Source organism: Hibiscus syriacus, unplaced genomic scaffold, assembly GCF_006381635.1.
Source record: "Hibiscus syriacus cultivar Baekdansim isolate YM2019G1 unplaced genomic scaffold, ASM638163v2 tig00110984_pilon, whole genome shotgun sequence".
NCBI lineage: Eukaryota > Viridiplantae > Streptophyta > Magnoliopsida > Malvales > Malvaceae > Hibiscus > Hibiscus syriacus.
The window spans coordinates 261,258-285,576 of NW_024062938.1; the positions used below are offsets into that span (position 1 = coordinate 261,258).

Genomic DNA, 24,319 nt, shown 5'->3' on the forward strand with positions numbered 1-24,319 from the left:
TCAAACAAATAGCTTTTATTCTAATAATTTTATTTATTACTCTAGTAGAAAGTTAACGGAAACCAATAGGGATGAAAGCAAGAATTTATATTAGGGGTCAACACAAAATTTTAAGGGATGAAAAACTTTTCTCAAGGGACCAAAAGAGATTTTCAATAAAAATATAACCCTAACGTCTTCGTTTGGATCCATCCGCGATGGTGAGAGAACCTGTGTGCGTGTGGAGTGAAGGCAGGAGCTGTTGGCGCCGACCCGAAACCAGATGAATGAAATCACTACCTCCAAAAACCAACACCAAATTAAACAAAGTAAGACACAGAATCAGCCCTTCTTGAGATTCGTGCTAACCCCATCTTCATCCCTCTCTTCATTATATACTCAAAGTATACTATAAAATTCACTATTAACTTATCAAATTTGTACGTTTTATTTATGTCAGGAATCTTTCCATACACATTTTTCTTTCTTTAATGCAGTGTGTGCTTTGATTTGAGAATATATTAAAAGTTATAGAATAATAGGGTAAAGTACACAATTGTCCCTCAATTATGTGATATTACTTTGTTGAGTCCTTCAATTATTAAAAATTATAAAATGGTCATCTAACTATAGAGTGATACTTTATTGAATCCTTCGACTATTAAAAGTTACAAAATGGTCACCTGATCATTCATATATTCCAAACTCATTGTTTTTTGTTACAAATGGACGGTCATCTGAATTGTTTTTTAATTTGGTGATTGAGATATGATAACATCTTATCCCAGAATAATTTGAATTGTATATTCGTTTGAGATTCTATGATCATATGTTATCATATTCCGGTCAGTAGTTCAACGTTTAACAAAGACAACTGTCAATTTTTTAACAAAAAATGATGAATTTGGAATATGTGAATAATTAGGTGACCAATTTGTAACTTTTAATAGTTGAGAGACTCAACAAAGAAACGCTCTATAGTCAAAGAGCATTTTATAACTTTTAATAACAGAATGACTCAACAAAATAACACCATATACTCGAGGGACCATTCATGTACTTCACCCTATTATTTATTTCGTATTCATATACATAGAAATCATCGTAAATGAGACAATGGCTTTAAAAATCCAAGTCAATAAAACCAATCACGTTACATTTGTTCCATAAGGAAAATGAGACATTATTGGTCTTTCAACAAAGAGGGAAGAAAACTCTTTGGAAGCCAATGGATGTGGAACAAAACCTGGAGATTCAAGTTTGAAGTCATTTATTTAGTCCAACACTCTTACATGTTACTCGACCACCCTTATTTGAAAAAAGAAGAAGAAACTTAAAAAATAGGGATTAATTAAAAACTCTGCAATTTTTCCTGATTTCCCCAGCATTCCCGACAAGAACTTCAATATTTCCCATCTTCACCATGGCCTGAGCAAACCTGTTTGCAAACAAAGTAGCATTTGATGCAAAACGCGAAACGATTCGCCTAGATAATCTATCATTAGCCAATTCTTGGTCTATCTTCAACACTCCTCTCTTCAAACGAATCTGCCTGAAAAATTCGTTATCAAAACCGAAGGAAGTGCCCTGGTCCAGAAATACACTAGGGTCAGGGCTCGAACCATTTGCTGCACCACAAATCCCCCTTATCTTAGCCACCAAAGCCGGGTCCATAGTCGGGTCACCGCTCCCAGTAATCCGACCCGATAAAAACACACAATGAGCCACACCAACTGTGTGAGCACCTAGAAGTGTAACCATATCATCCATTGTCATGCCTTTATTCCTAAATGATTGGAAAGCCTGTGCAACCGGCAATGATGGGCCTGGTAAGTTAACTTCATTGGGATTCGAGACCCGACCGTCCCTTCTTCCCGTTGGAATGGCGTAAAACGGTCCGCTGGAAAGGACGACGGAGTCCCGGGTGGCTAGCGCTATAATGTCTGCGCATGAGACCTTGGAAGGGCAAACCGATTCGAGGGCTTTCTTTGCTTCGTCGATGAGCTCGTACCCTCGTACTGTCAAGTTGGGGCCGGCGACTTTCTCCGATTGGTTTTGCCTTGTTGAATCTATGAGAATCGATGCGTCGCATCCCTACATAAAAGTAGAATCTCAAGCAAATGTAATCGAGAATAAGACTGTAACCGCAATTTAAATCCGTATACGAAATAGATTTAAAGAAAAAGGGTACGGAAATATTAAGGCAGCTTACTCTGACAAAGCAATCATGAAAATGCATGCGAAGCAAAGCAGCAGTGATGGATTTATCAGTGTCGAACCGTTTTCGGACTGCGGCTTGAACTATGGATTCAGCTCGTGGACAACTAGCACTGTAAAACCCTACTTTTAGCTGAGCTAAAGCAAGAGGAAGAAGAATCATGAGATAAAGAACTAACATAACCTTCGTTCTCATCATCATCTTATATTCTTTTCTTTTTTCTAAGCTTGTGAGTATTGATATGGGCTTGTGAGTCATACGTATATATAATGGACTTGGGGTTGGCCATGTTGAGCTTGAGACGTGCAAAGGTCAAAATTTTCCAGTATAGAACACGGTTTTCAGAAAGAATCACTGGCAATCATGTGTTCGCTTTTTTTTAAATGAACAAAACTAGCTAGTTGATTTTTTAGGGTAAACTAAGCATTTAGTACTTATATTATTAATTTTGGTCCATTTTAGTATCTAAACTTTTAAGCTTTTAAAACCATACTTAATGTTTAGATTTTTTTATTCAAGTAACTAGCCATTAAAAACTTAACGCATTTGGTAACTAAACTATCAATTTTGGTTCGTTTTAGCACCTAAACTTTCAATTGTTTTTAAAATTTAATATTAAATTTTGAATTGAGGTACTATAATGAAACAAAAACTAAATTTTAGGTATGATTTTAAAAATTGAAAGTTTAGATACTAAAAATGATCAAAATTAATTGTTTAGGTACTAAATATATAATTTACCTTTTTTAATAAAAAAAAGTGGCAAATTAGGATTAACTTACGTGTTCATTTGGATTGCTGTATTTATGGTTTATCCATGTTTATTATATTTAAAAGTAAATGAAAATATTTTTTAATATTTGGAGTGTTTAAAAGATTGTATTTGTTTAGTATTTTTCTTAACTTATTGACACCACATTTATATCCTATAATTACAGTTACTCGAATCTAGAGTCAACTAATAGGGAGAGCACCCTGAGCTATTGTTAAGGGTCATACTTTCTATTTTTATAATTAAGTCTCCTATTTTTTAATCTTAGTTTTTATCTTTATAATCGGTGTCTCTAATTTTTTTCAATCTCATTTTTTATCTTTATAATTGAGGCCCATAAATTTTTAAATCATATGAAATTCTCAAATTTTCATATATTTATGTATCTCTCATTAATTCATTTAAATTGTATTTTTCTTATTTATTAGGGAAAATTTTGCTCCTAATTGGTATTGAACACACAATCTATGAAAGAGTGGAAGTGTCAACTGAGAACTTTTAATCACATACTATAGAGATTATCGAGGATTTATTAATGTAATATTAAATTGATTGTTTAAAGTAATATAAGATATTTTTATTCTTAAAAGTCTGTTTCTGAATTTTTACCCAGACCTCCAAAAATGTCCGAGACAACTCTACTTGAACATGTATCATTTAAAAAATAATAATAATTTTTTACCACTGAGTAGTGACGGATTTAAAAATATTTTTTTAAGATGGGTGCACCACTCACACGCACGCACACACACAAATATATATTAGCAACATAAAAATTTTTATACGAGATAAACACAAATAAAATTTTGAGTCTACACAATTGAAAAAAATAGATAATTATCGAAGAAAATTTAGATTTTAGTCTCACTTAAACATAACTCTGTCACTGTCATTGATACTACTTAATTAGTTTAAAATAATGAAAACAAAGTTAGAGGAATATCATTAAAGATGATATTATCGTAATTAAAACCTGCGATAACTAATAGTGAGGTTCTATTACTAAATCCAATGATTAATAGATTAAAAATATCACCGATAAAAATAAGATTAAAAATACTTTTGACACATTATTAAATTATATAAATATATGGAAGTTTTTATGGAAATATGAGTATATAAAAAAAAGACAGGTTGCAAACAACTATGAGAACATACACTAGTCCATATTTTCATGCAATTTGTGTTATTTTATAAATTAATGAAAGGAAAAATAATTAAGAAATTAGAATAAAGCCACGGCTCTCTTCTGTCACATTTGGTTTTGATTTGGCGATTCAAAGATGACGACTTTTACTTGCATTCAAAGAAGGCTAGCTGTGTATATTCACGGGATACGGGTGAAATCGATGTGCTAAAGATATCACGGCTAACTATATTATATATTATTTTCTTTGATATTAACAGTTTGGGTCTTCAAAAGTATTATATTTAGGATAATTTAATTATGGGTTAACTACAAAGATGATTACTTATGTTTGTGTTTTGTCCAATTTTAGTTACAGATTTAAAAATATATACTATATGATCACATTCGTTCTTATTTAATTAAGATATGATACAATGAGTTACATGTCGTTAAATATTTTGGTATAATCATATATTTGCTATATGTTATTTACATATTCTCTCAATGTAGTCATACTTTTAATAAATCAAAATAAACTTGAATTTAGCATGAAACACCGGATTTGCACACATAGAGACAACACTTGTGTTCTCACTCCAAATGTTTGGTGGTCCGCAAAGAACAACTTCTATATCAGCAAGCAAGCCCTCAATATTCAGCTTCAGTCGTGGAATGAGATACCGAACGTTGTCATTTCGAGCTCCAAGCAACTAGGTTGCCGCCAAAGTACACACAAAACCCTGTGATACTCCTTCTATCATCCACGTTGCTTCCCCAATCAGCATTGTCAAAGGCAGTCAATGAACAAGGAGACAACTTTGAAGGATTCAAGAAAGAGAGACAAGAAGGCTCTCTACCTCATCTATCAAGCATTAGATGATGATGGTTTTGAAAAGATTTCAAGTGCAAGCTCTAGCAAGGAAGCGTGGGAGAAGCTACAAACCTCTTACAAAGGATCCGAGCAAGTGAAGAAGGTTCGTCTCCAAACATTAAGAGGTGAATTCGAATTCTTAAACATGAAAGCATCTGAGTCTATTTCAGATTATTTCTCAAGATTAGTAGCTGTTTCTAATCAATTAAAAAGAAATGGTGAAAAGTTAGACGATGTGAGGATAATAGAGAAGATACTTCGTTCGTTGGATCCTAAATTTGAGCACATCGTCGTGACGATTGAAGAAACTAAAGACTTGGAAGAAATGACGATCGAGCAACTCCAATGATCATTGCAAGCATACGAAGAGAAGCATAAGAAGAAGCATGAGTTTACTGAGCAACTTCTCAAGCTGCAACTCAAAGATATGCATGAAAGCCAACGCAATGATAGAAACCAACGTGGCCAAGGTAGAGGTAGAGGCCATAGACGAGGTGGAAGTCGAGGTCGTGGACGAGGCTGGAATTACAACAACAATAATTCCAACAACAACTATGAAAAAGGAGAAAGCTCAATACGAGGCCGTGGAAGAATCAATCCGAACTCAAGGCGTGACAAATCTCAAGTTCGATGTTATAATTGTCAAAAGTTTGGGCATTATGCTTCAGAATGTAGAGCTCCCAACAACAAAATTGAGGAGAATGCTAACTACGTGGAGGAAAAGACAGATGGCAAAGAAACTCTTCTTCTAGCACGAAAGGAAACTGATGGTGGCCAAGCAAATTCCTGGTATCTTGACAGTGGTGCAAGCAATCACATGTGTGGAAGGAAAGACATGTTCGTGGAGCTAGACGAGTCAGTAAGCGGAAATGTTTCGTTTGGAGATGATTCCACAATAGCAGTGAAAGGGAGAGGTAATATTCTTATCCGTTTGAAAGATGGGAGACATCAATTTATTTCAAATGTCTACTATGTGCCCAATATGAAAAGTAACATCTTAAGTTTAGGGCAACTGGTAGAGAAAGGTTACGATATTTATATGAATAATTATAATCTTTCTATAAAAGATGATAAGAATAACTTCATTGCTAAAGTGCCGATGTCAAATAATAGAATGTTCTTGATCAACATGCAAAATGATGTTGCAAAGTGCCTGAAAGCTTGCTATAAAGATGCATCATGGCTTTGGCATCTTCGATTTGGGCATCTCAATTTTGGAGGTCTAGAGCTGCTATCTAAGAAGGAGATGGTGAAGGGACTACCTCGCATCAACCATCCTGATCAGCTTTGTGAAGGATGTCTAGCTAGGAAACAATTCAGGAAAAGCTTTCCAAAGGAGTCAGAGACAAGAGCCAAGAAGCCACTTGAGCTCATCCATACTGATGTGTGTGGACCGATCAAGCCGAGCTCTCTCGGTAATAGTAACTATTTTCTTCTCTTCATTGATGATTTTTCAAGAAAAACCTGAGTATATTTCTTGAAACAGAAGTCAGAAGTTTTCGAAGTCTTTAAGAAGTTTAAAGCAGCAGTGGAAAGAGAAAGCGATAGAAAGATCAAAGCCATGAGATCCGACCGAGGTGGAGAATTTACTTCCAAGGAGTTTCAAGAGTTTTGTGAAGCAAATGGAATTCGTCGACCAATGACAGTTTCTAGATCCCCCCAGCAAAATGGTGTGGCAGAAAGAAAGAATAGAACAATCCTCGACATGGCATGAAGCATGCTCAAAAGCAAGAAACTACCCAAAGAATTTTGGGCGGAAGCAGTATCATGTGCAGTCTACTTGTCAAATCGATCTCCAACAAGAAGTGTATGGGGAAAGACACCGCAAGAGGCATGGAGTGGAAGAAAGCCTGGCATTTCCCACTTGAGAACCTTTGGAAGTATAGCCCATGTTCACGTACCAGATGAGAGAAGAACGAAGCTTGATGATAAAAGCGAGAGTTTTATCTTCATCGGCTATGATGCTAATTCGAAGGGCTACAAGTTGTACAATCCAGACAATAAGAAGTTTATGATTAGTCGAGATGTGGTCTTCAACGAAGAAGGAGAATGGGATTTTAACTTTCATACAGATAACTTCAATTTCTTTCCTCAGTTTGAAGAAGATGAGCAGACAATGAGGGAGAGCAACTAGATGAATCTCAACAAGAGCTTGCAACTCCACCCACTTCACTAACATCAACCACTCAAGGAGACTCATCACCTTCATCATCGTCAAGTGGGAGTCAAAGTGAAAGAGTTGTGCAACGCACAAGAAGCCTTAGAGATCTCTATGGGGTAACTGAACGACAAGATAATCTTATATTATTTTGTTTGTTTGCCGATTGTGAACCAGTGAGCTTTCAAGAAGCGGTACAAGAAAAGAAATGGAGAGATGCGATGGATGAAGAAATCAAGGCCATCGAGAAGAATGCCACATGGGAACTTACCTCACTTCCCAAGAGACATAAGGCGATAGGTGTCAAATGGGTGTACAAAACAAATCAAAACGCCAAAGGAGAGATTGAAAGGCACAAGGCGAGGCTAGTTGCTAAAGGCTATAGTCAAAAGGCTGGAATTGACTATGATGAGGTATTTCCTCCTGTTGCTCGATTGGAGACTATCAGACTAATCATTTCTTTGGCAGCTCAAAACAAGTGGAAGATACAACAGATGGATGTAAAGTCTGCCTTCTTAAATGGAGTTCTTGAAGAGGAAGTTTACATTCAGCAACCATCAGGCTATGAAGTCAAAGGGCACGAAGACAAGGTGTTGGTGTTGAAGAAGGCTCTTTACGGGCTAAAACAAGCACCAAGGGCATGGAATAGCCGAATCGACAAGTACTCCAAGAGAATGGCTTCAAACAATGTCCCTACGAGCATACTCTATATATCAAGATCAAAGATGGAGATATTTTGATCGTGTGCCTCTACGTGGACGATTTTGATCTTCACTAGAAGTAACCCAAGCATGTTTAATGAATTCAAGGATGTGATGATGAAAGAATTCGAGATGACAGACATGGGGCTCATGGCGTACTACCTTGGCATTGAAGTTAAGCAACAAAATGATGGAATTTTCATTTCACAGGAAAGCTATGCAAAGGAGATACTGAAGAAGTTCAAGATGGAGAACTGTAAGCCAATAAGCACACTGGCAGAATACGGGATCAAGATGACCAAACATGAAGAAGGCGAAAGTGTAGATCCAACATTCTTCAAAAGTTTGGTAGGAAGTCTACGCTATCTAACTTGCACGAGACCCGATATTCTTCACGCAGTTGGATTGGTTAGTCGCTACATGGAATCTCCAACAACCACCCATTTTAAAGCCGCAAAGAGAATTCTTCACTATCTAAAAGGTACAATTGACTTTGGCTTGTTCTATTCAGTTTCTAATGATTACAAGCTTGTTGGATATAGCGACAGTGATTGGGGTGGAGACATAGATAATCGAAGGAGCACTACTGGATTCGTATTTTTCATGGGAGATATTGCGTTCACATGGATGTCAAAGAAACAACCGATTGTCACATTGTCCACTTGTGAAGCGGAATATGTTGCCGCTGCCTCATGTGTTTGTCATGCAATTTGGCTTAGAAATCTATTGAAGGAGATTGGTTTGATACAAGAAGAGCCTACCAAGGTTTGTGTCGACAACAAGTCAGCCATTGCCTTAGCGAAGAATCCAGTATTCCATGATCGAAGCAAGCACATTGATATTCGCTACCACTATATAAGGGAGTGTGTTGCAAGAAAAGATGTGGAAGTTGAATACGTGAAGTCACAAGATCAAGTTGCTGATATTTTTACAAGCCACTGACCAGTGAAGACTTCTTAAGATTAAGGAACCTACTAGGGGTCACGAGATCAAGTTTAAGGGGAGGTGTTGGATCATAAACTTGATCCATTATGGGAGCCTAAACCCAAACCCAAACTAAATTGATGTCATTACTTACATCATTTAATTAAAGATGTCATTGCTTACATCATTTAAGTAATGATGTCATTGCTTACATCAATTTAGTTAGGTGAGAGTTAGATATTTGTTGAATTTGTAATGGTTTAAATTAGTTTATTTGTGTGGTGTAGAATTGTTCTTGAGTAGTATAAATACCCCTTCCCATTTTAGTTTTAAGCATCAAGAAAAATTAAGAGCTTCTAAGTGAGTGAAGAAGCAAAGTTTTATAAGAGTGAGTTGTAGTTCTTGTTTTTGAGTGAGAGTGCTCTTGTAATATTTTTTAAGTTTCAATAAAAGTTGTTTGTGTGAGTGTTTTATTTCCAACAATATTGAGCTACTTGGTTGACATTGAAAGCAATGTCCGGACGAGCATGGCTGAGATACAAAAGAGCTCCAACAATACTCCTGTATTGTTGAGCATCATTAAGAGCTCTCCCCCCATCTTGGCTAAGCTTGGGAGAGACAAACATGGATGTAGGAACTGTTTTGGCACCAACCATGTTAGCCTTCTCAAGCAAGTCACAAACAAACTTCTTCTGACTAAGAAAAAGAGAGCCACCGTCTCGTTTCACATTCACATGCCCCATTATAATTATATCATCCACGTAGACCAAAACATACATATATCAACTATCTCTATTTTTAATAAATGAAGATGTGTCTGCCTGCATGCTTTTGAACCCAACACTAAGCAGAAACTTACACAGCTTAGAATACCAATTACGAGGGGTCTGTTTAAGGTCATACAAAGCCTTTTCGAGCTCGCAAACTAATCGAGTACCATCTTTCGAATGTTGTTCAAAACCCGACGGCTGAGACATAAACACTTCCTCAAAAAGACCGTCGTTGAGGAAAGCATTGTTAATGTCAACTTGACGCAAACTCCATCCATTGTTAACCACCAATGAAAGAACCACATTTACTGTGGATGATTTTACCACTGGACTAAACGTATCAAGACAGTTCTGCCCTGGAATATGAGAGTAGCCTTTGGCTACAAAATGAGCCTTATACTTATTATCGACCCATCAGTATTTCACTTAACCTTAAAGATCCATTTACACCTGATTGCTCTACGGCCCTCAAGTAATGCCACGACCAACCATGTTTCATTTTGAAGCAAGGTCATACTAAGCATAAACTACATTACGCCACTTAGTTTTCTTCAACGCCTGACCAATGGTCACTAGAATAACCACATCAACCTCATCAATAGCATGAGCAAGAAGAACCTTTGGTTTGAACACGCCTACCTTGCTCCTAGTCACTATATGATGATGATTGGTATTAATAGAAACATGAGCCACTTCCTCAGTAACCACAACTTCATCGTGTGAGTTCCCAGGATTATCACGTGAGTGCTGAGGACTATCATCCACTACTCCTTGCTCCTCCAACATAGAGTCAACAACAAAGTCCCCTTGAGAGATCTTAGGGACATTAACCACGGGTTTATGAGCCAAAACAATAGGCCCAACACCTTGGGAAGAAGCTTCATTAGTACTGACAACTATATGAGGTACATGAGTACTAGAATCACCATCATTCGCAGTTGCTACAACATCTTGACCATCGAAACTAGGCAGTACATGATCATGTGAACCTGCAGACTGCTGTGTAAGAACATTCGGCGTATTTACCAAAAAAGCTCCCTATTTTTTTATTTACGTGTCAGACACCGTTAAAAAAAATATTATCAATCTAGCACCCTTTGCAAAAAGGTGCGGATGATGATCCATTCCTTTCTGCAAGTCTGGCCACGTGCGGATGATGATAAGACCCTCTCAACCCATAAACATCACCCATCAATTCCTCTTATCTTTTCTTCACAAGTTCGTTCGATCTTTCGTTGTAATGTAATTTTTTTAACATATAATTTTTTATATATGATTATTTGAATATTATTTAAATTATTTACGTTATATTTTATAACTGCAAAAAAATAATATAAAATAATTTAATAAAATACTAAAATATTAATTTAGTAGAATATAATATAATATATTACCTTCTAAATAAAATTTGACTAGGTTTTAGCTTTAAGAGGATTTGGTTTTTGATATGGTTTGAGAGGATTTCAAAGGATTTGGTGTGATGGAAATAGTTGAGAGGGGGATATTTATAGGTTGTGGGATAGGGTTTAGGTGGATGGGTATAATTAATCGGAGGAGTGTGAACGGTTGAAATTTAAATGACGTGTGTCAGTTCGATAGAAAGGTGCGGATGATGATCCTCGCCTTACGCTGATATGACGCCAACTGGCGTAAGGCGCGGATCATCATCTGTGGTTTACCACACGTGGCGCCACATCAACATAAGGCGCGAATTATTATTTGCGCCTTTCTGCAAAGGGTATTAGATCGATAATATTTTTTAACGGTGTCTGACACGTAAATAAAAAATAGGTTGTTTTTTCGATAAATACGTCGGAACATCCCCAATAGTAATACATTAGAACAAACCCTCTCTTTCTATTCAACAAAAAGAAAGATGTAGATCATCATCCGCGCCTTTCTACAAAGAATGTTAAATCGATAATATTTCCTTTAACAGTGTGTGACATGTAAATAAAAAAAATAGGATGATTTTTCGATAAATACGCTGCAACATGCCCAACAGTAATATATGAGAACAAACACCCTCTTTCTATTCAGCAAAAGGAAAGACTCCCTCATCAAATGTGACGTGACAAGACAAGTAAACCCTTCCACCAGGCGCAAGACAAATATAACCACGCCGTTGAATATCATACCCAAGAAATATGCATGGCTGGACCAAAATTGCAGTTTATGAGACTCAAAATATGCAAACATGGGAAACACTTAAAGCCAAAAACCCGAACATAATCATACCTCGGCTTCTTACCAAACAAACGCTCATAGGGCGAAGCACCACCTAACACCCTGGATGGAAGTCGGTTGATCAAATGAACAGCACACACTGTTGCATATGACCAGAACCGTAAAGGTAAAGAGGCTTGTGCCAGCAATGTAAAAGACATTCCAATAACATGTCTATGCTTCCTCTCCACCACACCTATCTGCTCAGAGGTGTGAGGACAAGTAAGGCGATGATGAATGTTATCGTTTTGAAGAATCGGTATCAATAAGCGATATTCACCTTCCCAGTCACTTTGCACCTCACAAATGCCAGACTTAAACTGAACCCGAACCTCTTGCTGAAAATGAAGAAAAGAAGCAACAGCTTGAGACTTGTCTTTCAACAAATAAAGCCACATATGACGTGTGCAAATATCAACAAATGATACATAGTATCGAAACCCATTGGAAACAACGAGAGAGGGACCCCATAAATCCGTAAATATGAGCTGAAAAGGTTTATCATATAATGTATGAGAAGTCTCAAAAGGTAATTTATGATTCTTAACAAGCTGACAAGCAACACACATTTCTTTATTAGTACTACCATGCAATGAAAGATTACAATCACGACCTACTCGGAGAAAAGTATCACGAGCAGGATGACCTAGGCGTCTATGCCAGGTCTCATACCGTAAATCAGAAGTATGAGCTACAAACGATTAAGCATTATGCTCTTTATTAGCAAGTAAACTTGAATTAAACTGATATAAACCATCAACTTCTCTTCCTTCCAGCAAAATGGCTTCCTTCCAGCAAAATGGCTTTGGAATCCTCGCACGAACCACACATCGATCAGCATGAAACTCAATGAAGACCCGGTTGCCTCTAGCAAGCTTAGACACCGAAATCAATCTCTTAGTAATGTGAGGAACATGAAGTAAATGATTGAGACTCAACATACGGGAAGACGTTTGTAATATAGACTCCCCCATTTTAACAATATTCAAAGTATTACCATTACCAACGACAACCTTACCAGCTCTATCATACGCCGAACCGTTCATGACCTCAGCATCATCAGATGTCATGTGGTGAGTCGCACCCAAATCAACAAACCATTGAGGCTGTTTGGACGATGAAACAGTAACTGGTAAAGCATCCTTACCATAAGTTACCACAGCAGCTGAAGGCTGAGAGCCACACCACCCAACACATGAACAACTAGACACATCATTTTCTTTGACCAAGCTCACATTAGCCGAGGGCATCTGACCAGAAGAGGTTGAACCCGAAGATCGAGCAGTAACTCCAGGAAAACTCTGATCAAATCTATATCAACATCTATCTACTAGATGGCCAACCTTTCCACAAAGCTGGCATTGTATTTTAATACGACCATGCCCACGCCCTCCTTACTGTGCCGAAGATCGCACCACATTTGAGTGAGATCCACTGCCAGATCGCTTGGAATCTTGATTGCTAAGTGAGAGATGAGCAACACCTTGAGCAATGTTTGCACTAGCAATGAAACCATCAACCTGATCGAAGCTTCTCAATTGAGTCTCAGCATCGACCAAAACAGAAATTAAAGAATCCAAGGTATATGGCTCTCTCCTTGTTATGATGGCAGCAATAAACGACCTATATTCAGAAGGTAGGCCGCCCATGATCGTAAAAATCCGTTCACAGTCAGAGACTGGACTCCCACAAGCAAGTAAAGCATCAAAATTTCTTTGATCTGAGACGCATAGAGCCTCATGCTCAGATCTCCTTTCTTGATCATTTTTAACTTGTAAAGAAAACTAATAATAGTGGTGGTGGAACGACTGGCAAAGAAAGTATTAATCGTTTTCCATACCTCAGCTGCCGATTCCGCCCCAACAAACTGAGGGAGTAAAGAAGAACTCACCGTGGAATAAAGCCAGGACGTTAAAGTGATGTCCTGAGTAACAAAGACCTCAGTCTTCGTTCGGCACTTCAACTCCGTTGTCAAGAGTGACGTTGCCGGCGGTGGAACCACCACACCAAGAAGCAGTTTCTCCAGGCGATGACTGCGAACTGCCAAGAGGGTCTGTTGTTTCCATAATAGAAAGTTATATTCGTCCAACACGATATTAACACTTTTGTTGGTGAAAACCTTCTCAGATCTAAAGCTAGAGACCAAACTGAGGGAGTAAAGAAGAACTCACCGTGGAATAAAGCCAGGACGTTAAAGTGATGTCCTGAGTAACAAAGACCTCAGTCTTCGTTCGGCACTTCAACTCCGTTGTCAAGAGTGACCGTTGCCGGCGGTGGAACCACCACACCAAGAAGCAGTTTCTCCAGGCGATGACTGCGAACTGCCAAGAGGGTCTGTTGTTTCCATAATAGAAAGTTATATTCGTCCAACACGATATTAACACTTTTGTTGGTGAAAACCTTCTCAGATCTAAAGCTAGAGACCTCTGCCCTTACAGCCTCACCGGAAACAGAATCGTGTGACGGTATCACGAGCAGCAAACCTCACAAAAAAGAAGAAAAAAGACACAACACTCAAGAACCAAATAGAGGCTCCAGAGATCGAAAAGCTCTTGATACCATGTTGAATATTCAAAGAAACATCACAAGATTTTATTGAATTAAGAAAATAGCGTGACTCTCACCGGAAACAGAATCGTGTGACGGTATCACGAGCAGCAAACCTCACAAAAAAGAAGAAAAAAGACACAACACTCAAGAACCAAATAGAGGCTCCAGAGATCGAAAAGCTCTTGATACCATGTTGAATATTCAAAGAAACATCACAAGATTTTATTGAATTAAGAAAATAGGCGTGACTTACAAAGCTAGTCGAGCTACCTATTTAACATACAAGATAGCATGCATTTACAAAATCACATAACTGACTAACAGAACCCTACAACTCAGCAACAACCTTCTAGAAACTCTCACACTTATTACGACACTAAGATTGAATATTGACATTATTTGATTAGATGATTAAATTTATTTTAATTTATTAAAATTATAATTAAATTAAGAGAATATGTAAATAATAGATATTAAATATGTGATTATATTAAAATATTATGTCACTAAATATGTTAACTTTTAACGGTAGTTAATCCGTGGTAATTACATCTTAAGTAAATAAAAACAAAAAAATCATATTTTAATTAAATAAAAATGATGGTGATTATATCTTACATATTTTGAAATCAGTAAACAAAACACAAACATAAATGATTATCCTTGTAGTTAACCTTTTAATTATTTATTCATTAAATAATATTGATTTTGTTTTAGTAATTGTAAAAAATTCATTAAATAATTTTTATTTAATATCAATTAGATTATGAATAGTTAATTAGTTAACGATATCATTAATATATTGATTTTAAAATTTATATAATAATATATCTACTTTTTTATATTTATACATATATTTTATTTAATTTTAATTGTAGAATATTTGATAAACTTAATATATACTTTTTTGGTTTAATCTAAATTATGGGTGTAAAAAAGTACTACTCCATACATCGATGGCGTGGCTTATAAAAATTTTGTCATGAATTTAAATAGTGATTAAATAGAGTTAACACATTCGATAGGTTGATCAAATTATTTATTTTTATTTTTTATATTCTCTTAATTTATGAGTTCTAGATTTATTAGGAGCACTCTTCTTCCTTTTTTTAGAGTCTCCTTTCCCCTTTCCTCTTAATAAGATTAATGATTAAAATAAATCAACTTCAGAATTATTGCTTAAATAAATAATTTACTCTTCTTTAATTTATATTTCCTCTTAATAAGATTAATGATTAAAATAAATCAACTTCAGAATTATTGCTTAAATAAATAATTTACTCTTATTTAATTTATATATCCATAACTTGAACAACAAAAAAGGTTAAAAATTATATGGAATGTTTTCTCATACAGATAGATGCAAGTACTGGTGGAATTTTTAATTTTTATAAGTTTCCGAAAGTTAACTTGGTTTACTGTTTATAAAATAATGTATTATATTACATTTAAATAAAATTTTATTATTTAGTTGCTATTCGGGTAAGACTACGTACCTCATATTTATAAATTTCTAATTCAAAACATGGTTCGTCAACCTTATCCGAATAACTCAACATACGAGACATTTGGTTTGGAAAATATCATTATGAAAGAGTATTTTTTTCAAGAATTATATTCTCACATTCGGTTCACGAAAGAAATTATCAGCAGGAAATAATATTTTCTTAATAGTAGTATTTTTTAGTTAAAATGGTAGGAATGCCATCACATTTAAATTCTTAGGTATTAAATAATTCTCATCACTTTAGACAAAAATACCCCTAAACTAGTGAATTTTTTTTATAATGTTCATTACCAATTTTTATTTTTTGTACTTTACACAAAATTATAAACATAATAATACTATACAAAGAGTTTAATTTAGTAAAATATTAACAAATTTGAGTTTTAAAATTATTTTATATTTTTAATATTTAATATATTAACTATGTGTAATTTTATGATGTGAAAAATAATATTAATTATTGTAAAAATATAATTATTTAAAATAATATCTAACTTTAAGTTATTAAAAAAGGATCTTATACATTAAAAATAATATTTTTGTCCATATATTAAATGTATTTTTTTCCTCAAAAGTTATAGTATAAAAATTAAAAAAAATTATAAATTTTCATTCAAATATTTATAATTTATATTAAAGTTTAACTTTTAAAAAACATAAATAACAAGGATAATTTGGTAAAATATACATTCAAGTAATCTTTATATTCCTCCAACTAAACACTGTAATTTTACATTCTTATTAAACAAACTAAACGAGGTAATACAACATTTACATAGTAATGTTACATTCTAGTAATGTTATTCCCAAATATAACCTTACATCATGTTAACCAAACGTCCCCTAAGATCCTAGTAACTATTTTCTAAAATATATTATAATTATCTCATTGCATCCTACTAATTGAATTTAATCTATTATATAATTAATTTATCAATTTTATAAAATATAAAAATATGTATTATACCTTTGAAGATGGCCTCTAAATTTTTTCAAGTTTCCGCCAAACATGACTAACTTTCCATTAGCTAAGGTATTCGAACAAATCTCTCCACCTACCTGTCGAAATAGTTTTTTTCCTAAGAAGAAAAAGGGGGTCTCGTTTCGAAATTATTTTATGATGACCAGTTAATGATAAAACGCGGTTCGGTGAGTTATAACCAATCTTTAATTAGAGTATAATTGGACACTCAAAAACGTATTTGCCATTTTAATAAAATATTAATTTTAATTAAAACAACAAACTTACGGTCTGCGTTATCAAAATTTGAGTTCCAGAGTCGGTTACATGTGGGGAATGATTAACACCCCCACAGCGCCCTAAATCGATATCTAGTCGATTAATTAGTTGTCTTTGCAATGAAATTTACGAGTTCGAGTCTAATTTAATTTAAGATCCCCTAAAAACAATATTCTTTGAATTTCATGATGAAATACAATAATATTTAATTATTTCCTATTAAGAAGGATCGACCTTCTATACCTTAGAGTAATCGATTCTTACTCCAATCGAAATAAAGAAATATTAAAATTTCATTCTAAAGTTCAATATTGATTCAAAATAACAACACCCAAAACAATTTTAAGAGAAAAAATGATAATATCTAATTATTTCCAATAGAGAATAAATGACTTTTCATGCCTTAAAAAGATCATTTATTACTCCAATCAAAATGAAGAGATATACTATTTCATCTTAAAATTCAATATCGATTCGAGTGAAATCTGTCGTAACCGGTTTTTTCCTGGGCACGAAATTTTACTTGGTGGGAAAAATTAAATGAATAAGTAAACAATTTTGAAAAAAATGTTTTGGGAGTCGTCATTGACCTTTTTGGGTTAGGTAGGTCAAATACCTAAAAACAATCTTTTAAAATAGTTTTGAAGAAAACATAATTTAAAAGATAAACCGATCTGCGTATAACCAAAAATTTTAGTAAAAAATGATTTGTGGCGTTTACATTTAGGGAATGATTAGCACCCCTATAATGCCCAAAATTGGTACTCATTAATTATAAATTGTTTCTATTATTGGAAATTTAAGAATTCAAATATTTAATTCATAATTTTATTATTTCAAATTTATTAGTATAATTTTAAGAAAATATTTATATATAAATAAGATATTTATTTACTTAGAAATATCAGAAAAAGACTTCTAGGTGCTTTAAGACAACTCATTTCTTAATATTAAAAAATAAATATTAATAAAACATTTCTCTAAAAATAATTAAAATAAATTAATTTAAATAATTTATAAAAATAAGATATTTTTTTATTTAAAAATATCAGAAAAGGACTTCTAGGTTCCTTAAGACAGCCCATTTCTTAATATTAAAAAATTAATAATTATTAAAATATGAGTATATTTTTTTAAGATTAATTTATATAATATTAAGTTTATATTTAATAGAAAACAGATAAAATAAATAAATAAATATTTTTTTATATATATTTATAATAATAATAATAATATTAATAATAAATATATTGAAAATAAACATATAAAATTAAAATACAACTAATAGTGACCAAAATAAATAAATTAAAACTATATATTAAATATAAAGCAATAAAGCTTGTAATTGAAGATATTAAAGTTAATGACTAAATAGAATATATTAAAATTAATACCCTAAATCGTAATTATTATTTAAAATACAGTGACTAATCATGCTATATACCTATTTATTAATGTAGTGACTAAAATAAATATATATCGAATTCAAATATTAAATTAAAACAAATTAAAACTTATTGTTTGTGATTAAAATATTAATTATTAAAATTAGAGGACTAAATTTGTTATTTACCTAAAATATATTATTTTATGTAAATGACTAAAATAAATAAAATTAAAATTAAGAAACCGGATTAAAAGAATCTAAGATTTGATTTCGGTGACTAAAATATAAAGTTACAAAACTGATGGACTGCGGACAGGGTTTAACATTTAGTAAATTACACACAGGCCCCTCCCCAAAACGACGTCGTTCGAGGAGGGGTATTTAAACCCTAAACTAAACAGCCTTAAGGCCATTTTTCATTTCTCTTCTCTCTCTTTCTCTCTCTAAACCGAGAGAAGAAATTCTCTATGCCCTTTCTCTAGGATTCCCTCACCGGAGGGAATCCGGTCGCCGGCCGGTAGCCAATGCCTGCCGCCAACTCCATCGCCGACCACCGCCTCTGGTGGTCGGAAAATATAAATTTTATACCAAAATTTAGATCAGGCCATCCTAATGACGATTCCGGTGATATTTTCCCTTAAAAAGCTCTCAATCAGAGCAAATCTATGAAAATACCTTCGGTTTTCGAAGGCTTTTGGTGGCGCGTGGAAGAGCGTGTGAACTCCAGTGACGTCGTAGCTTCCTCGGTAAGGTTTCTCTCAATTTTTATCTCGGTATTTTAGTGGTATTTGGTTGTTGTGTTGCTTGTGGCTCTCTTTGGCTTGCTCTCTGTATCTTTCTTTGCAGGTTCGGTCGATGGCTTTATAGCCATCACCGGTGCTCGTCTTGGACCGGTTAATAAGGCTCTCTTCGGTGAGTCACCGAACTTCCAGTGGTGACTCACTGTTGGGCGACGTGTGCGGCTAGAATGGTTCTTCTGGAAGCCTTCGGTGGGCGTTGTGGCAGCAGATGAAGCGACGTGGAGCGGTGGCAGTGAAGACGGCGGCCGCGTGGCCCTAGGGTATCATTACCCTAGGGTTTCATCTGGAGATCCTTAGATCGTTGGATCCTACAAGATCAACAGTTGCTGCTTGTTGGCGGCTGAAGCTGAGATATAAACCCTAAATGGGTTTAGGGTATTATTTGGGCCGGACTGGGTTGGGTTTGTAATTTGGATATGTAATATAAATTTATTATATTAATAATAATAATAATAATAAATAAAATAAAATATTTATAATATTTATAAGAATTTATAATAATAAACTAATAAAAAAAATAAAAAATTGATAAAAAAGAGTATCTTCAGCTGCCCCTCTTTGCTCATTCTTGTGTTTAACAGAATAGGGCAAATGAAAAGATAATAAGTTTTTATCCATTTGACTTCACTTGATTAGGATGGAAATGTTGAACAAGTTTCTTCTTTGGGATTAGTTCTTCTCATTATGAACTTTTCCACTGGGGATGACAATTTATTTTCTTCTGTGATGTAATATAGCAAAAAGTTGAACAATTCTTCTCATTATGAACTTCTTCTTCTTTTTCATTGATTCTTCTCATTATGAACTCTTTCTGGAAATGTTGATTTTCAAAAGAGGGGTTGTTAATTTGGCTTCATATGTGATGAATTTCAGATGAGTTCTTCTCATTATGAACACTTCTGGAAATGTTGATGCTGATCTATCTCCTTAGGTATTATTTGGGCCGGACTGGGTTGGTTTGTAATTTGGATATGTAATATAAATTTATTATATTAATAATAATAATAATAATAAATAAAATAAAATATTTATAATAATATTTATAATAATATTTATAATAAATAAAACTAATAATAAAATATAAATAAAAACAATTGATAAAAAAAGAGTATCTTCAGCTGCCCCTCTTTGCTCATTCTTGTGTTTAACAAGAATAGGGCAAAGATGAAAAGATAATAAGTTTTTTATCCATTTGACTTCACTTGATTAGGATGGAAATGTTGAACAAGTTTCTTCTTTGGGATTAGTTCTTCTTATTATGAACTTTTCCACTGGGGATGACAATTTATTTTCTTCTGTGATGTAATATAGCAAAAAGTTGAACAAATTCTTCTCATTATGAACTTCTTCTTCTTTTTCAGATGAGTTCTTCTCATTATGAACTCTTTCTGGAAATGTTGATTTTCAAAAGAGGGGTTGTTAATTTGGCTTCATATGTGATGAATTTCAGATGAGTTCTTCTCATTATGAACACTTCTGGAAATGTTGATGCTGATCTATCTCCTTCTGTGATAGAGGCATGCAAAAGGTTGAACAAGTTCTTCTCATTATGAACTCCTTCTTCCTCTTAGATAAGTTCTTCTCATTATGAACTTTCTCTGGAAAATTTAATCTATCGAATGATGAATTCGAGCAAAAGGTTAAACAAATTCTTCTCATTATGAACTTCTTCTTCCTTCTTCAGATGAGTTCTTCTCATTATGAACTCTTCCAGAAATGTTAATGCTGATCTATATCCTTCTGCGATAGAATCGAGCAAAAAGGTTGAACAATTTCTTCTCATTATGAACTTCTTCTTCCTCTTCAGATAAGTTCTTCTCATTATGAACTTTCTCTGGAAAAGTTGATCCATTGATTTCCTTTGCTAAATCTTTGAGATTCCTGTCAAATATTCAACATGGATAAAATGAATGAAAATGCCCCTATTTTTGCAAATGTATAAATATGATGCATGAATGTTAAGTTTTTTATTTGATCTCAAAGTGGCATACTCTGTCTTCTTTCACTTAGTGAAAATTATTTCAAACTAGAATTCTCGTCGTAGTTAGAACTATGATCTTGATGCCCTATTTGGTCTTTGATAAAACTGGCTTTCTTTTTCTGAACTTGCTTAGAAATCCGATAAATCTTTCTTCTTTGAAAAGAGAATCTATCATCTTTGAAAACAGAATCTATCATCTTTGAAAAATGAAGATGTAGATATGCCAAACTTAGTAGAGAGAAATTAAGAGAGCAGTATCTGTTCTGATTTGACTCTTGAAACACATCAGAAGGAAGATTTATCCTAATTCCTTTCATGTCTCCACATCCAATCAGATCTCGAACAAAGCTATTCAGACCATATCATGTTGAGATGCTTAACAACAATCTACTGTTCAATCTTAGTTGGCTCCACTAGTTTCTTATTGTTAAAATTTTAGCTCCCATTTTTGGATTCCATGTACTTAAAAGTATTAACATAAAGTAATAGCCATAAATCTTTTGCTTAGTTCAAAATTATGTTAATCCATTTACAAGATGTTTATATGAAAGAATAAATTGAATTTCGAAAATGAATAAATTGATTTTAGAAAAAATAAACTTGGAATCTATTAATAAATATATAGAAATGTATTAAAAGTTATGGCAAACATAGGAATGATAAAAATCCAAATGACTCAATAAATTATTAGCATAAGTATTTCTAAATTAATCAACTTGATATAATTTAGAGCACTGAGGTAATCTTATGTCTGGAAGATCTTGAACGTTGCCAGAATGCTTGTACATGTGAAGTTCCTCCCAAAATATCAAGCTCTTAAGAGGGTTTAATTTCCATATGCCTAAGGTTTTCAACTCAAATCCTTCCTTTGGTTGCAAGACGCCCTTTGCGGGTTTTCATCTTGACCCTCATTTTTCATTTTCATTTTTTTTCATTTTCATTTTTTTTCTTTTTTCTTCTTCAAGCATAATATTTATTGACAAAATCTGAGTTTATTGGGTTTCTCAGAACTTTTTCATCCATTTTTGCCAAGATCAACGCTCCTCCAGAAAAGGCATTTTTTACAACATATGACCCTTCCCAATTAGGCATCCATTGCCCACGAAAATCTTTATGTATAGGAAAGATCTTTTTCAGCACTAGATCACCCTGTTGGAATTCTCTTGGATGTACTCTCTTGTCATGAGACTTCATCATCCGTTTCTGATACATCTGTCCATGGCAAATAGCTTTTAATCTCTTCTCATTAATAAGGTTCAATTGATCAAATCGAGCTTGGATCCATTCAGACTCATCCAATTTTACCTCTCTCAAAATTCGAAGTGACGAAATCTTAACTTCAATTGGTAAGACTGCTTCTATTCCATAGACTAAAGAAAAAGGCGTTGCCCCAGTAGATGTTCACATAATAGTTCGATATGCATATAAGGCTAAAGGTAACTTCTCGTGCCAATCTTTGTAAGTTTCAGTAGTCTTTGTAATGATTCTCTTGATTTTCTTATTTGATGCTTCAACTACCCCATTTATCTTTGGGTGATATGCCACTGAGTTTGTATGCTTGATCTTAAACTGTGCACATAGTTCAGTCATCATTTTGTTGTTCAGGTGCAGAGTATTATCTGTAATGATTCTTTCTGGTAGCCCATACCGACATATTATTTCTTTCTTTATAAATTTGCAAACTATAGACCTATTAATATTGGCATATGAAGCAGCTTCAACCCATTTGGTAAAATAATCAATTGCCACTAGGATGAAACAATGTCCATTTGATGCTTTTGGTGTAATTGCCCCAATGTCGTCTATTACCCACATAGAAAATGGCCAAGGTGCAGTCATTACATGTAAAGGTGATGGAGGTACATGAATCTTATCTTCATATACCTGACATTTATGATATCTCCTTGCATAATCAATGCAATCTGTATGCATGGTAGCCAAATAATATCCATATCTCATTATTTTTCTAGCCATGGAAAGACCATTTGTATGTATTCCACATATCCCACTGTGTACTTCCTCAATGATGATTCTGGCTTCGTTAGTGTTTACACATCTCAATAGCATTTGATCATTGCTTCTTCTCTACAAAGTCGCACTATCAAGAAAATACCCAACAACTATTCTTCTCAATGTTCTTTTATCAATCTCATATGCATTTTGGGGATAACTTTGATACTTGATATATTGCAAGATATCATAATACCATGACTTGCCATTTGTCTCTTCTTCCACATTATAGCAATGTGCAGGAATTTCATATAGTTGCATTTTAATTGGCATCATATCAACTTTCTTATTTACCTGAAACATAGCAGCTAATGTAGCCAAAGCATCTGTCATTTGATTTTCCTCTCGAGGTAGATAATTGAAGGTGACTCTTTCAAATTCTTTTACTAATTCGAGGGTAAAATCTCAGTATTTCAGTAATTTGGGATCTTTCGTTTCCCATTATCCTCGTAATTGATACACCACTAACGATGAATCTCCATATATCTTGAGAGATTTAATTTCTTTTCTATGGCTGCCTTCAATCCCATGACACAAGCTTTATATTCTGCCATGTTATTGGTGCAAAAGAACTTCAATATGCTTGTAAAGGGATAATAAATATTTTCTGGAGAAATTAACACTACCTCAATTCCTCGTCCTAAGGCATTGGATGCTCCATCAAAATAAAGCTTCCACGATTCATCATTTGTTCTGACTTCTTCATTCATGGATATGCACAACAAATCTTCATCTGGAAAATTAAAACTCAGAGACTGATAATCATCTGATACACGACTGGCTAGAAAATCAGCTATGACACTTCCTTTTATTGCTTTTTGGTTGACATATACAATATCGAATTCGAATAATAACATCTGCCATCTAGCCATTTTGCCTGTCAAATCTGGTGATTCTATTAAAAATTTTAAAGGATCAAGTCTAGATATCAGCCAAGTGGTATGATATAACATGTATTGTCTGAGTCTTCTAGTAGCCCACACCAAGGCACAACATAATTTTTGTATTGGTGAGTATCGAATTTCACAATCAGTGAATTTCTTACTCAGATAATAAATGTCTTTCTCTTTTCTTCCAGATTCATCATGCTGTCCCA

At 34.1% G+C, this 24,319-nt stretch overlaps 1 protein-coding gene across 1 annotated transcript; it reads right to left on the minus strand.

The window, feature by feature from the left end:
* Window positions 1-1,305: 1,305 nt before the first annotated feature.
* On the minus strand, window positions 1,306-2,417 carry LOC120148689 (peroxidase 44-like). Its single transcript, XM_039161732.1, has 2 exons — window positions 2,192-2,417; window positions 1,306-2,073 (listed from the first exon to the last, which is right to left on the minus strand). The coding sequence occupies exons 1-2, from the start codon at window positions 2,396-2,398 to the stop codon at window positions 1,327-1,329; spliced, it is 954 nt and encodes a 317-aa protein (XP_039017663.1). The 5' UTR covers window positions 2,399-2,417; the 3' UTR covers window positions 1,306-1,326.
* Between the last annotated feature and the right edge of the window lie 21,902 nt (window positions 2,418-24,319).